The 14,547-nt window shown below is 52.4% G+C and overlaps 1 protein-coding gene across 2 annotated transcripts in view; it reads right to left on the bottom strand.

Annotated features, from left to right (window-relative positions):
• Positions 1-14,547, bottom strand: part of ptprn2 (protein tyrosine phosphatase receptor type N2) — a 243,530-nt gene that overhangs the window by 139,149 nt on the left and 89,834 nt on the right. For both annotated transcript variants that reach the window (XM_059533291.1, XM_059533301.1), the window contains 3 exons: positions 9,721-9,957; positions 9,592-9,626; positions 9,096-9,514 (listed from right to left, as the gene is read on the bottom strand). In XM_059533291.1, coding sequence (XP_059389274.1) covers positions 9,096-9,514; positions 9,592-9,626; positions 9,721-9,957 — 691 coding nt within the window. The remainder of the gene's footprint in view (positions 1-9,095; positions 9,515-9,591; positions 9,627-9,720; positions 9,958-14,547) is intronic.

Raw genomic sequence — 14,547 nt, 5'->3', positions numbered from 1 at the left:
TCCTCAGAGTCACCATGGCAACAGCTCGCAGTGGGGGCATCCGCCGTCAGCGAGCGCGAGCGCTGCATGATCTTCACCCAGGCAGGAGACACAGATGACGTACCGGTCTCCCTCGCTGAGTGGGGCTCTGACGAGCCGCAGGAAGGCATCTTAAAAAAGACACGAGCTCTTTTACGAGTGTGTGTCGCAGGGTGAACACACACACACACATAAAGAACAGCTTGGATATAACAGGATTGAAAGGATATAGGCGCCGGATAGCGCAGCAGGAACGGCAGTGGAAGGCGGCGATGCCAGCAGCTTCAGAATGGCTCGTCCTGCTGATGTGCTTTCTCAGACGGCGCTTGCTTCCTCCGTGATCCAGCGATGCGTGAGCTTCGCTGAAGAGATGAAAAATCAGGTGAGTCAGCCTTTTCGAGCTCCTTTTATAGGTTGGGCCACACCCGTTTCGGCGGGAAGTGGCAAGAAGGGCGCGAAGCGAAACGAGCCGTCTCGCCTATGGCTGTGTACTGCTGCAAATGCGCTTTACAAAAATACAAAATTAAGGATAATTTTTTGCTTCAGTATTTCGTGAAAAGAGACTTTTCCCGTAGCGTCTTAGCTAAGACGCAGTACGAGAGAGCTCTCGTAAGAGAACTGAGAACATTAACACTTCAACACAGCTCACAGGAGGTATACAGAGAGCAGAGAGTGCATAAAAACACACAGGGAATAGAACACAGGTGGCTTGTATGCTTTGATAAATCACCTGTATTTTCCAGCAATGAGGCAAACAATAAGGTGTAAATGGAATCCCTGTGAAGTGTGATGTCTTTATGATATGGCCACGCCAGCCCCAGTTAAAACACACACACACACACTCACTCACACATCAGAACACGTGCAAACACACAAACGAAGCGGCTTGCACACAAGCCTTAAGATTGTCATGCCATGCATTTAAATGGAAGCATATTCCCACACATGAGAAAGAAAGTGAGAATTAGAAGATGCTGGAGTGCAACTGTTTTTTTCTGGTTCTTCTTCACGCCTACCACTGTCTTCCAATACACACTTACACACTTTTAAATCTCCTTTTTGAGAATGTGTCTGTGTGTTTTCACGTACTCCAAGTTAAATGGGACTGTAGTAGGCGAGCCTCTGTGAGATAAATCAAGTTATTGGAGACGCAGAGGCTGTGGATGCCATCATCTTTCGCTTTGAGAAATGTACACAACACACACAACCATTTACACACTAACACTAATATTCTCAGAGAGGACGGGTGAGAGAAACCAAATAAATTGCAATATGGAATGCAGGAACATAAACTCAGTGTGAACACTAAATGACAAAAGAAATTGTGACTGAGAGAGTTAAAGACTCCATTATGCACAGAAATCATTGTCACCAGGTTAAACCACAGATGACTCATTACCATGGTTAGATAAAATCTGATAAAACATACACTGGTCTTGTGATGAAAATGTTGCATAAAACATGCAGAATCTTTAGTCATAACATATGTATAGGGCCATGCTCTGAAAAAATACTGGAATATGATATACTGCAAAATCATTTAAAATAAAATTGCCAGTGCTACATCATTGATGAGTGATTTTGTGAATGAAGCAAAGACAAAGAAAAAAAACAGTTTTGTAAATTTATATTTACATGTTTGTATGTACTGTATAAATAACAACTTATACATTACTGTTGAAATGTTTTGGCTCAGCAAAGCTGCATTAAATTGGTCAAAAGTGATAACCAATGCATTTATGATTTTACAAAAGATTTCTATTTCAAGTCAAATATTTTACACTTTACAATCAATAAAGAATCATGAAAATAATGTATCACAGTATCCACAAAAATATTAAACAGCACACCGGTTTTCAACATTCATAATAAGACAAATTGTTTCTTGAGCAGCAAATTATCATATTACAATGATTTCTAAATCATCATGTAAAAATTAAACTTTGCCATCACAGGAATGAATTACATTTTTAAATATGATATAATTGAAAACAATTATTTTAAATAATAATAAAAATAACATATTTCACAATATTACTGTTACAAACACGCCAGGTTCCACCTCCACACAATCACAACGCACACCCTCACCGGAGTTCTAAATCCCATCCACCTGATCCTCATCACCAGCCTATCACCGCAGCACCATAAAAGCCACACACACGCACTCAAACATTGTCCGGTCACGTTCGCGACAAGATCATTCCTGTATGCTTACTATAAGGCCTAACTCCTCTTCTACTCTCTCCAGCGATTCTCTCCGAAGACCCAGTTCCCCAAGTGTGCGTGTGTGTGGCTCACCGTCCCTCCAAGAAGTCTTCACCCTACCTTCACGGATCCATCCTCATTGTCACTCATCACTACCTGCTCCTCTGCTTGTGTCTGTGTATAATAAACATCTTCATTCTGTAACTCCTCAGCTTCCCGAGTGATCCGTAACAATTACTGTTCTCTTACGAGAGCTCTCTCGTACTGCGTCTTAGCTAAGACGCTACGGGAAAAGTCTCTTTTCACGAAATACTGAAGCAAAAAATTATCCTTAATTTTGTATTTTTGTAAAGCGCATTTGCAGCAGTACACAGCCATAGGCGAGACGGCTCGTTCGCTCATTGGCTTGTTCTGCGGCAACTGCACAGCCTATCGAGCGCGGGCTGATGCAACATCAGACCAATAAGGGCGATTCGCGCCCTTCTTGCCACTTCCCGCCGAAACGGGTGTGGCCCAACCTATAAAAGGAGCTCGAAAAGGCTGACTCACCTGATTTTTCATCTCTTCAGCGAAGCTCACGCATCGCTGGATCACGGAGGAAGCAAGCGCCGTCTGAGAAAGCACATCAGCAGGACGAGCCATTCTGAAGCTGCTGGCATCGCCGCCTTCCATTGCCGTTCCTGCTGCGCTATCCGGCACCTATATCCTTTCAATCCTGTTATATACAAGCTGTTCTTTATGTGTGTGTGTGTGTTCGCCCTGCGACACACACTCGTAAAAGAGCTCGCGTCTTTTTTAAGATGCCTTCCTGCGGCTCGTCAGAGCCCCACTCAGCGAGGGAGACCGGTACGTCATCTGTGTCTCCTGCCTGGGTGAAGATCATGCAGCGCTCGCTCGCTGACGGCGGATGCCCCCACTGCGAGCTGTTGCCATGGTGACTCTGAGGACTCGCCTGGCCTTTTTCTCTGAGCCTGCATTCTCCGCTGCGCTGAGGCGCCGTAAAAGCATCGCTTCCAGCGGATTCCGGAACCGTCTTCAGCTCAACCGAGCTCGCCGGTTCGCCCTGCTTCACCGCCCCCCCCCCCTGCATCGCTTCCCGGTGGGCAGCGCCCGCTGTTTGCCGGCGCGTCGTCCGAGGAAGTCGATCTCAGGGCCGCGTCGGGGGAAGAGGACACGCGCTCTCTGCTGGCTTCGGGCAGTGATGGCTGGGCGAGCTCCGAGGATCTCGCGCCTTCTGCTCAGAAGCCCAGCAGACGAGCTGACATCGAGAAGGAGCCGGGGCGAATGCTCGTGTTGGCCGCGATGTGTCTCGGCCGCGAGTGGTTTGCACCAGCGCCCCCCCCTCTCGTTCCCGGCTGGATGGTATTTCCCTTTCGGATGAGCGTACTTCTCAAAGCCCGCCTCATTTCTTCCTGAGCTTCACGAAGAGGTGGCGAAGGCTTGGAACGCTCCATATTCAGCACGAACTCGTTCGTCTGTCTCACTAGCATTCTCCACACTGATGATGCTAAAAACAGGAACTACCACTCACTTCCGCCGGTGGAACAGGCGATAGCGACGCACCTTTGTCCGCCCTCTGCTGGACGGCGGCAAAAGCGGTGTTGCCATCTAAAGCCTCCTGTGTGACGCTGCGTCGGCACTACTAACGATGGCTGCTTCATCGAAGCGCAGGTGTACGAGTTCCGCTGTGGCCGAGCTCTCACCCAAGCGCGCCGCTGTTTCAGTTCCAGGAATTGTGACTGTCTCAGCGTTTTCTGCAATGCGCAAGCCTGCACAGTTGCCCGCTTGCCTGCACACAAAAGCCGTTATCACAACAGCTTCAGCAACGCAGCTCGAGACCCCCGTTCTCGCTCTACTGGCCGTCGCCCCGCGCCGCGGGGACCGCGGCAGAGGATTACGGTGAGGCCGGGAGCCCCGAAGCCATCCTGGGAAAGCCATCTACGCATGCTGCATGACGCTGCGTCGGCACTACACACGATGGCTGCTTCATCGAAGCGCCGGTGTACGAGTTCCGCTGCGGCCGGGCTGTCACCGAAGCGCGCCGCTGTTTCAGTTTCCAGAGATTGTGACTGTTTCAGCGTTGTTTGCAATGCGCAAGCCTGTACGGTTGCCCGCTTGCCTGCACACGAAAACCGTTATCACGGCTACCCAGATATTTCCCGAAAAAGGTGTAATTTCTGGTGTCCCGGCCACGGCCGATGGTGCTATAAATGTAGTGACGATGCCCACTGCTCAGTGCCCATCTCCGCATATAAGCACAGCCCTTCACACAGGGCTCGCGCCTATAAAAGCGACTCAAGTCGATCACGCGCACTACATAGTAGACGTGCCCACTCCTCAGTGCCCACAATCACTATGTCACACGCGTCATGTGGTTTCTGTAAAAACGAAACCCGTGCACGTTCGTCCGGCCACGGCCGATGGTGCTATAAATGTAGTGACGATGCCCACTCCTCAGTGCCCATCTCCACATGTAAGCATAGCCCTGCACACAGGGCCTGCGCCCATAATGTCGACTCAAGTCGGTCGCGCACACTGCATAGTAAACGTGCCCACCCCTCAGTGCCCACAATTACTATGTCACACACGTCATGTGGTTTCTGTAAAAACGAAACCCGTGCATGCTCGTCCGGCCACGGCCGATGGTGCTATAAATGCAGTGACGATGCCCGCTACCCAGTGCCCATCTCCACATGTAAGCACAGCCCTGCACACAGGGCTAGCGCACATAAGATCGACACAGATCGGTCGAGCGCGCCGCATAGTAAACGTGCCCGCTTCCCAGTGCCCACATACACTATGTCACATACGGCGCGGGGCTTCTGTAAAATGAGACCCGTGCACGTACATTCTGCACAGGCAGACAGCGAGTTGAAAGTGGTAAAAGTGCACACATGCAGCCCACGGTTACTCGCAGATATATCGAGTCCCACGGGACCCGCTCAGCCTCCCTCCAGTCGGTTAAGCGCCGGAACGGGGTCGAGGAAGAGCGATCTGCCCGCTGTGATCAGCGCGCTCCCCGCCTCAGATGCGCAGCACACTCGAGCGCCGCCGTTGCCCAGTCAACAGAGCGCGTTTCGCATCCAGCCCTTAGCCATTCATGCAGATGCATGGTCAGTGCTTCCAGGGGTTTCGGATTGGGTGCTAGGCATTATAAAGAGAGGCTACTCGCTACAGTTTTCTCGACGCCCACCGTGCTTTTCAGCGCACGTCGAAACTACGGTCAAAACAGAAGTAGCACACATACTTCGGGCCGAAATATCAAAACTGTTGAGCAAAGGGGCTGTAGAGCCTGTGTCTCAAAGCGAGGGGGGGCTGTACAGCAGATACTTTCTGGTGCCCAAGAGAGACGGGGGTCTCCGGCCCATACTGGATCTAAGACAGCTGAACAGGCATTGATGAAACACAGTTTCAAAATGTTCACGACCAGGAAGCTCCTCGCGCAGATTCGCAGAGGGGACTGGTTCATGTCAATAGATCTGAAGGACGCGTATTTTCAAATACAGATAGCGTCAAACCACAGGCGATGTTTGAGATTCGCCTTCGAGGACCAGGCATACCAGTTTGCAGTCCTGCCATTCGGCTTGTCCGTAGCTCCTCGTACGCTTACGAGGTGCATGGATGCAGCGCTCGCTCCTCTTAGACTCAGAGGCACACGAGTGCTGAATTATTTGGACGACTGGCTGGTTCTGGCCCGATCATGAGCGGAGCTCATGGACCACAGAGCCGTTTTACTCGATCACCTTGAGAAGCTCGACCTCAGTGTCAATTGGGTGAAGAGTTCGCTGAACCCCAGTCAGACGATCCTGTTTCTGGGTATAGTTCTGAACTCGTGTTCCATGACGGCGCGGCTGTCACCACAGCGCGCGATGGGCATTCAGCGTGCAGCGAGTTCTTTCCGCTGTGGCGCGACTGTGTCGCTCAAACACTGTCAAAAGATGCTGGGTTTCATGGCCTCAGCATCTCCGGTTCTGCGGCTGGGCCTGCTCCGCATGCGCCCCCTGCAGTTCTGGCTGAAGGCTCGGGTGCCGCGCAGAGCGTGGGCGTCTGGCCGGCTGCATTTCAAGGTCGATCAGAGCTGTGTTGCGGCTCTAGCACCTTGGACAGCGAACGGCTGGTACCGATCAGGTGTAAGCCTGGGGACTTCCCCGAGTGTGAAAATGGTGTCGACGGACGCCTCCACTTCGGGATGGGGAGCGCTGCTCGAAGGCAGACCGTCCTTTGGCCTATGGTCAGAACGGGAAAAGCTCCATCATATCAACTGCCTGGAAATGCTGGCAGTGGAGAATGCGCTGACGCGCTTTTGTCCCCATATCAAGGATCACCACGTCGTAGTCCGTTCGGACAACATGTCCGTGGTGTCCTACATAAATCGCCAGGGCGGTCTCGGGTCCCGAAACCTGTACAGGCTGACGGAACGCCTCCTGATTTGGGCTCAACGCAACGTGCGCTCGCTGAGAGCGGTGCATGTGCCTGGACTGCAGAATCTGGGTCCAGACAGGCTGTCCAGAGGCAATGTCCCTACGGGAGAATGGTCTCTACACCCGCAAACAGTTCGGCTGTTGTGGGAGAGATTTGGCATGGCGGAGGTGGACCTCTTTGCGTCCCACGGAAACGCTCACTGCCCCACATTCTTTTCCAAGAACGAAAGCGCGCTGTCACGGAAATGGCCGTGCTGCCCGCTTTATGCGTTCCCTCCCGTCTCCCTCCTTCCGCAGGTGATAGAACGGGTGAGAGAAACGAGATGTTCAATACTGCTTGTGGCACCTCTTTGGAAGAACCATCCATGGTTCCCAGATTTGATGCAATTAGCAGATGTCGCCCCATGGCCGGTACCGTTGAGGAGAGATCTCCTCTCGCAGGCCAGGGGCTCGATTTGGCACCCTCGACCGGAGTTGTGGTCCCTCCATGTATGGGCACTCAACGGTTACCCGCTGATCTCGCAGGGGGAGTGCTAAATACCATCACTCAGGCTAGAGCTCCGTCGACACGACGTCTGTATGCCTCGAAGTGGTCGGTGTTCTCCAGCTGGTGCACAGCTCGAGGTTATTCACCCCTTAGTTGTGAGGTGACGGAGGTCCTCTCCTTCCTACAGGAGCTGTTGGATAAGGGCAGAGCCCCATCCACGCTCAAAGTTTATGTGGCGGCCATCGCGGCGTTTTCTGAAACGGCGTCCGGTCAGTCAATAGGAAGGAACGATTTAGTCATCCGGTTCCTCAGAGGAGCTAGGAGGCTGAATCCTCCCAGACATCCGTCAGTCCCTATGTGGGACCTCGCGGCGGTTTTGGAGGCCTTGAAGGGTCCCCCTTTTGAGCCTATCCAATCGGTTAGCCTTCAGCATCTGTCGTTCAAGACAGTATTCTTGTTGGCTCTCGCTTCTGTGAAGCATGTGGGTGATTTGCACGCGCTCTCGGTGAGCCAGTCGTGCTTGGAGTTTGGGCCCAATGACTCAAGGGTCATACTCAAACCTAGGCACGGTTATGTGCCGAAATCCCTCAACACACCGTTTCGGGCTCAGGTTATTGCCCTGTCTGCCCTGCCGGTGTCAGGGGAGGATGGAGACTCGAGTCTTCTTTGCCCTGTCAGGGTTTTAAGAGCTTATGTGTCTCGCTTTGCTGCCTCTCGGCAGACGGAGCAGCTATTTGTCTCGTTCGGTGGACGTTCCAAAGGAATGGCTGTTTCGAGACAGACTCTATCCAGATGGATAGTTGACGCCATAGCGTTAGCTTACGCTTCCAGGGGCCTTCAGTGCCCGTTGGGCGTCAGAGCACACTCCACAAGAGGCGTCGCCTCGTCGTGGGCGTGGTCTACTGGGATCTCCTTGCAGGATATATGTATGGCGGCGGGTTGGGCCTAGCCGTCTACATTTATCAGGTTCTATAACCTAGAGGTTCCCGCCTTGCAAGCAAGGCTGCTGTCGGTATAGAAGAATCAGGGCCCTGAGGGGAATTCTGAATTCATGAGCGCTAGGCGCTGCCGACTGTTATATGGGCAGTATTGCGTAAGACCCGCATTGCCACATTGGTCAGGCCTTGCCTCGGCTGTGTGATGTCATATTGCCGCATCTACGGATGCTGCTAGATATGGGACGGAGGGTTTTTCCCCCTTTTTTCTGTCCCGGACTCTCTGTGAGTCCCTCAGGTGACTGTGCACTGTAAATCCTGGGCGTTGCTTCAGGTTTATCGGTGTGTGATCCCTGCGCGCACGGCGTTTTACATCGGGTTCCCGTAGCGTCTTAGCTAAGACGCAGTACGAGAGAGCTCTCGTAAGAGAACGTACTCGGTTACTAAACGTAACCTCGGTTCTCTCTAGAAGAGCGAACGAGTACTGCGTTCTCTGCCGTGCGTACGATTCACTCTGGTTCGCTTCGGCGATGAAATAAATCAGGTGAGTCAGCCTTTTCGAGCTCCTTTTATAGGTTGGGCCACACCCGTTTCGGCGGGAAGTGGCAAGAAGGGCGCGAAGCGCCCTTATTGGTCTGATGTTGCATCAGCCCGCGCTCGATAGGCTGTGCAGTTGCCGCAGAACAAGCCAATGAGCGAACGAGCCGTCTCGCCTATGGCTGTGTACTGCTGCAAATGCGCTTTACAAAAATACAAAATTAAGGATAATTTTTTGCTTCAGTATTTCGTGAAAAGAGACTTTTCCCGTAGCGTCTTAGCTAAGACGCAGTACTCGTTCGCTCTTCTAGAGAGAACCGAGGTTACGTTTAGTAACCGAGTACGTTTTTACAGTTTTTTTATCAAATAAATGCAGCCTTGCTGAGCAAAGGAGACTTCTTTCGAAAGCATACTGTCCTTCTTGAGTGCATACATCTTGTTTCTCATTATGACAGTCTATGTAAGTGTTTCTGTAGAATTTATACTTACTCTTCAGTAATGATGTAGCCAAAGTCTCCATCATGTGGACTTGAATATGCTGCAACATTCACTTCCACTCTCACACCCTTCTTTTCCACTTCCTCTTTCTCCATGGATTTTTTTTGTGTCTCTTTTCCTGATTGAACCTCTGGTTTCACTTCCGGAGAACTGTGCGTCCACGGTTCTACCTCAGCGTACTCCATTGGCTCTATATCTAAAGTGTCAGGTTCCATTTTCTTCCTCATCAGGTCCAGTTCTGTTTGCATTGTCCGGCTCTGGACATTCTCCAAACTAGCTCTCAATGGGCTTCCAGCATTTGGCTGGTCAACGTACCCCAGAAAAGGTTCTTTAGCTTGGGGAGGACGCACAGATCCAGGGCCAGAGTTATGATCCAGGAACTCTAGCAGCTGGCTGATGAAACCTTTGTCCTGGAAACAGAAAATGAAACTGGAAATTTTATCACAAAAATATGAGTCACATGGCCCTGTGTATTTCCACATATTACCTTATCATCAGATTTAAGGGTAGTGTCTTCTGCTTCTGTAAACAGAATTTAAAATGATGGTAAAGATCATGGCTCTTGACTGATACTAGAGAATTGTACTAGGGTAACCAGGGACTAAGGGGTGACTACCTTTATGTGTGCTGTCATTATCTGCTTTCTCCATCTGATGTAACTCTTGACTTGGTTCCCTCTTTACTTCCACTTCATCCTGTGTGGCTTCTCTACCTTTGACCCCTTCCACTCCATCCACCACCTGCAGGGCCTTGGTGATGACTTTGGAGAGCTTGTCCAGGTCCTTTGGGGTCAAAGTATCCACACTGACGCTCTGACGTCCGAGCTGGTTAACCACTCCATCAATGAACTTTTCTGAGAGAAAACAGAGACAAAGATAGAAAATCTATCTGATATTTTACAAGTGTACAATCCACCCCCCCCCCAATCCCCCACATTTTGGGGCATGAATTATCATAATGATATCAATGTTTCTTCAGTCACTTCAAACTGATCCTGAACATGGATAATTATAATGCAAAAACTCATCACAGCCAATTTAATATGACCCTGTTTTTCCTTATTAACATAAAATTAGTTTGATTAAACATATGAGATAAATATGAAAATTGAATTCTTTATTTGTTACTCCTGGCTTCTTTTTTAATGCACATTAGGGGCATCTCTGACTAAGGATTTTCACAGTGGAATCTGAATTTTCGAATCTTGCTGATATTTGACTAATAGTCGAATCATATGTTTTGGGGGCGTGGCAAAATACATTACCAAGTGTCAAGTCAGACATCCGACAGTCGTAATTACTGACGTTAACACATAGGGAAAATATGTAATGGATGCTTCGCAGATACAAACGGGATAAATATTGTTCTCTTACGAGAGCTCTCTCGTACTGCGTCTTAGCTAAGACGCAACGGGAAAAGTCTCTTTTCACGAAATACTGAAGCAAAAACTTATCCTTAATTTTGTATTTTTGTAAAGCGCATTTGCAGCAGTACACAGCCATAGGCGAGACGGCTCGCTCGCTCATTGGCTTGTTCTGCGGCAACTGCACAGCCTATCGAGCGCAGGCTGATGCAACACCAGACCAATAAGGGCGCTTCGCGCCCTTCTTGCCACTTCCCGCCGAAACGGGTGTGGCCCAACCTATAAAAGGAGCTCGAAAAAGGCTGACTCACCTGATTTTTCATCTCTTCAGCGAAGCTCACGCATCGCTGGATCACGAGGAAGCAAGCGCCGTCTGGAAGAGCATATCAGCAGGACGAGCCATCCTGAAGCCTCTGGCACCGCCGCCTTCCACTGCCGTTCCTGCTGCGCTATCCGGCGCCCATATCCTTTATAATCCTTGTTCTGTGATATTCTGTGTGTGTGTTCGCCCTGCGACGCACATTCACAAAAGAGCTGCGTCTTTTTAAAGATGCCTTCGTGCGGCTCGTGCAGAACCCCGCTCAGCGAAGGAGATCGTCATGTCATCTGCGTCTCCTGTCTGGGTGAAGACCATGCAGCGCTCGCGCTCGCTGATGGCGGATGTCCTCATTGCCTATGGTGACTCTGAGGACTCGCCTGGCATTCTTCTCGAAGCCTGCATCATCTGCTGCGCCGCAGCGCCGTAAGAAGCGCCGCTCGCAGCGCCTACCAGAACCGCCTCCAGCTCGGCCGAGCTCGCCGGTTCCCTCCGCTTCGCCGGTCTCCCCTGCATCGCTTCCCGATGCTCAGCGTCCGCTGCTTGCCGACGCGTCATCGGAGGAAGTGGATCTCAGGCCCGCGTCGGAGGAAGAAGACACGTGCTCTCTGCTTGCTTCGGGCAGTGAGGGTTGGGCGAGCTCCGTGGATCTCGCGCCCGCTGCTCAGAGGCCCAGCAGACGGGGGGATATCGATAAGGAGTTAATGCGTGTACTCTCGTTGGCCGCGGCGAGTCTCGGCCTCGAGTGGTCTGCACCAGCGCCCCCTTCACGTTCCCGGCTGGATGGTAGCTATCTTCCGGATGAGCGCTCTTCCTCAAGCTCAAAACACGCCCCTTTTCTTCCTGAGCTTCACGAAGAAGTGGCGAAGGCTTGGGACGCTCCATTCTCGGCGAGAATCCGCTCATCTGTTTCGTCAGCATTCTCCACACTGGACGGTGCTAAGAACAGAGGCTACCTGTCACTTCCGCCGGTGGAACAGGCTATAGCAGCGCACCTTTGCCCGCCCTCTGCTGGACGGCGGACTAAGGCGGCGTTGCCATCCAAAGCCTGCCGCATGACGTCATCGCTGCTCGCACGGATATTCTCTGCTGCTGGGCAGGCTGCGTCTGCGTTACACACCATGGCGACGCTACAGATTTTCCAGGGCGATCTTCTCCGCAAGCTGGATGAGATGGGACCTGAAGCGATCTGTCTCGCGGATCTGAGGAGTGCTTCGGATCTCTCCCTCCGCGCTACTAAGTCCGCTGCACAGTCCATGGGACGGGTTATGGCTTCCGCTACGGTGGCTGAGAGGCATCTGTGGCTGACGCTTTCTGACATCAAGGAGTCTGAGCGCGCTGCGTTTCTTGACGCTCCGCTAACTCCTGCCGGCCTCTTTGGATCTTCCGTCAACGAGTTTGTGGAGAGATTCGCCGAGGACCAGAAAGCTTCACAGGCGTTCAAGCACTTCTTGCCGAAGCGCTCCAGTTCTGCAGCTAGCCGCTCTAGACCGGCCCCACAGAGCTCTCAGTCACGCCCACCGCCTCCTGCTGCGCCATCACGACAGCGTCAGCAACGCAGCTCGGGACCCCGTTCTCGCTCTTCGAGCCGTCGCCCCGCGCCGCGGGAGCCGCGGCAGAGGATTGCGGTGAAGCCAGAAGCCCCGAAAGCATCCTAGCACTGCTGGGAAAGCGCCGGTGTTCGAGTTCCGCTGCGGCCGAGCTCTCACCCAAGCGTGCCGCTGTTGCAGTTCCAAGAGTTGCGACTGCCTCAGTGTCTTCTGCAATGCGCAAGCCTGCACGAGTGCCCGCTTGCCTGCACACAAAAGCCGTTATCACGGCTACCCAGATGTTTCACAAAAACAGTGTTTTTTCTGGTGTTCCGGCCACGGCCGATGGTGCTATAAATGTTGTGACGATGCCCACTCCTCAGTGCCCATCTCCACATGTAAGCACAGCCCTACACACAGGGCCTGCGCTCATAATGTCGACTCAAGTCGGTCGCGCACACTACATAGTAAACGTGCCCACCCCTCAGTGCCCACAATTACTATGTCACACGCGTCATGTGGTTTCTGTAAAAACGAAACCCGTGCACGCTCGTCCGGCCACGGCCGATGGTGCTTTAAATGCAGTGACGATGCCCACTACCCAGTGCCCATCCCCGCATGTAAGCACAGCCCTGCACACAGGGCTGGCGCACATAAGATCGACACAGATCGGTCGAGCGCACCGCATAGTAAACGTGCCCACTTCCCAGTGCCCACATACACTATGTCACTTACGGCGTGGGGCTTCTGTAAAAACGAGGCCCGTGCACGTACATTCTGCACAGGCAGACGGCGAGTTGGAAGTGGTAAAAGTGCACACATGCAGCCCACGGTTACTCGCAGATATATTGAGTCCCACGGGACCCGCTCAGCCTCTCTCCAGTCGGTTAAGCGCCGGAACGGGGTCGAGGATGAGCGATCTGCCCGCTGTGATCAATGCGCTCCCTGCCTCAGATGCGCAGCACGCTCGAGCACCGCCGTTGCCCAGTCAACAGAGCGCGTGTCACATCCAGCCCTTAGCCATTCATGCAGATGCATGGTCAGCGCTTCCAGGGGTTTCGGATTGGGTGCTAGGCATTATAAAGAGAGGCTACTCGCTACAGTTTTCTCGACGCCCACCGCGCTTCTCAGCGCGCGTCGAAACTACGGTCAAAACAGAAGTAGCACACATACTTCGGGCCGAAATATCAAAACTGTTGAGCAAAGGGGCTGTAGAGCCTGTGTCTCAAGCTCAAAGCGAGGGGGGGCTGTACAGCAGATACTTTCTGGTGCCCAAGAGAGACGGGGGTCTCAGGCCCATACTGGATCTAAGACAGCTGAACAAGGCATTGATGAAACGCGGTTTCAAAATGCTCACGACCAGGAAGCTCCTCGCGCAGATTCGCGGAGGGGACTGGTTCATGTCAATAGATCTGAAGGACGTGTATTTTCAAATACAGATAGCGTCAAACCACAGGCGGTTTTTGAGATTCGCCTTCGAGGGCCAGGCATACCAGTTTGCAGTCCTGCCATTCGGCTTGTCCGTAGCTCCTCGTACGTTTACGAGGTGCATGGATGCAGCGCTCGCTCCTCTCAGACTCAGAGGCATACGAGTGCTGAATTATTTGGACGACTGGCTGGTTCTGGCCCAATCACGAGCGGAGCTCGTGGACCACAGGGCCGTTTTACTCGATCACCTCGAGAAGCTCGGCCTCAGTGTCAATTGGGCGAAGAGTTCGCTGAACCCCAGTCAGACGATCCTGTTTCTGGGTATAGTTCTGAACTCGTGTTCCATGACGGCGCGACTGTCACCACAGCGCACGATGGGCATTCAGCGCGCAGCGAGTTCTTTCCGCTGCGGCGCGACTGTGTCGCTCAAACACTGTCAAAAGATGCTGGGTCTCATGGCCTCAGCATCTCCGGTTCTGCGGCTGGGCCTGCTCCGCATGCGCCCCCTGCAGTTCTGGCTGAAGGCTCGGGTGCCGCGCAGAGCGTGGGCGTCTGGCCGGCTGCATTTCAAGGTCGATCAGAGCTGTGTTGCGGCTCTAGCACCTTGGACAGCGAACGGCTGGTACCGATCAGGTGTAAGCCTGGGGACTTCCCCGAGTGTGAAAATGGTGTCGACAGACGCCTCCACTTCGGGATGGGGAGCGCTGCTCGAAGGCAGACCGTCCTTTGGCCTATGGTCAGAACGGGAAAAGCTCCATCATATCAACTGCCTGGAAATGCTGGCAGTGGAGAACGCGCTGACGCGCT

Source organism: Carassius carassius, chromosome 3 (genome assembly GCF_963082965.1).
Source record: "Carassius carassius chromosome 3, fCarCar2.1, whole genome shotgun sequence".
In the NCBI taxonomy this organism is placed as follows: Eukaryota; Metazoa; Chordata; class Actinopteri; order Cypriniformes; family Cyprinidae; genus Carassius; species Carassius carassius.
The sequence above is the reverse complement of the archived record's forward strand: the minus strand, read 5'-3'. Positions and strand labels throughout refer to the sequence as shown.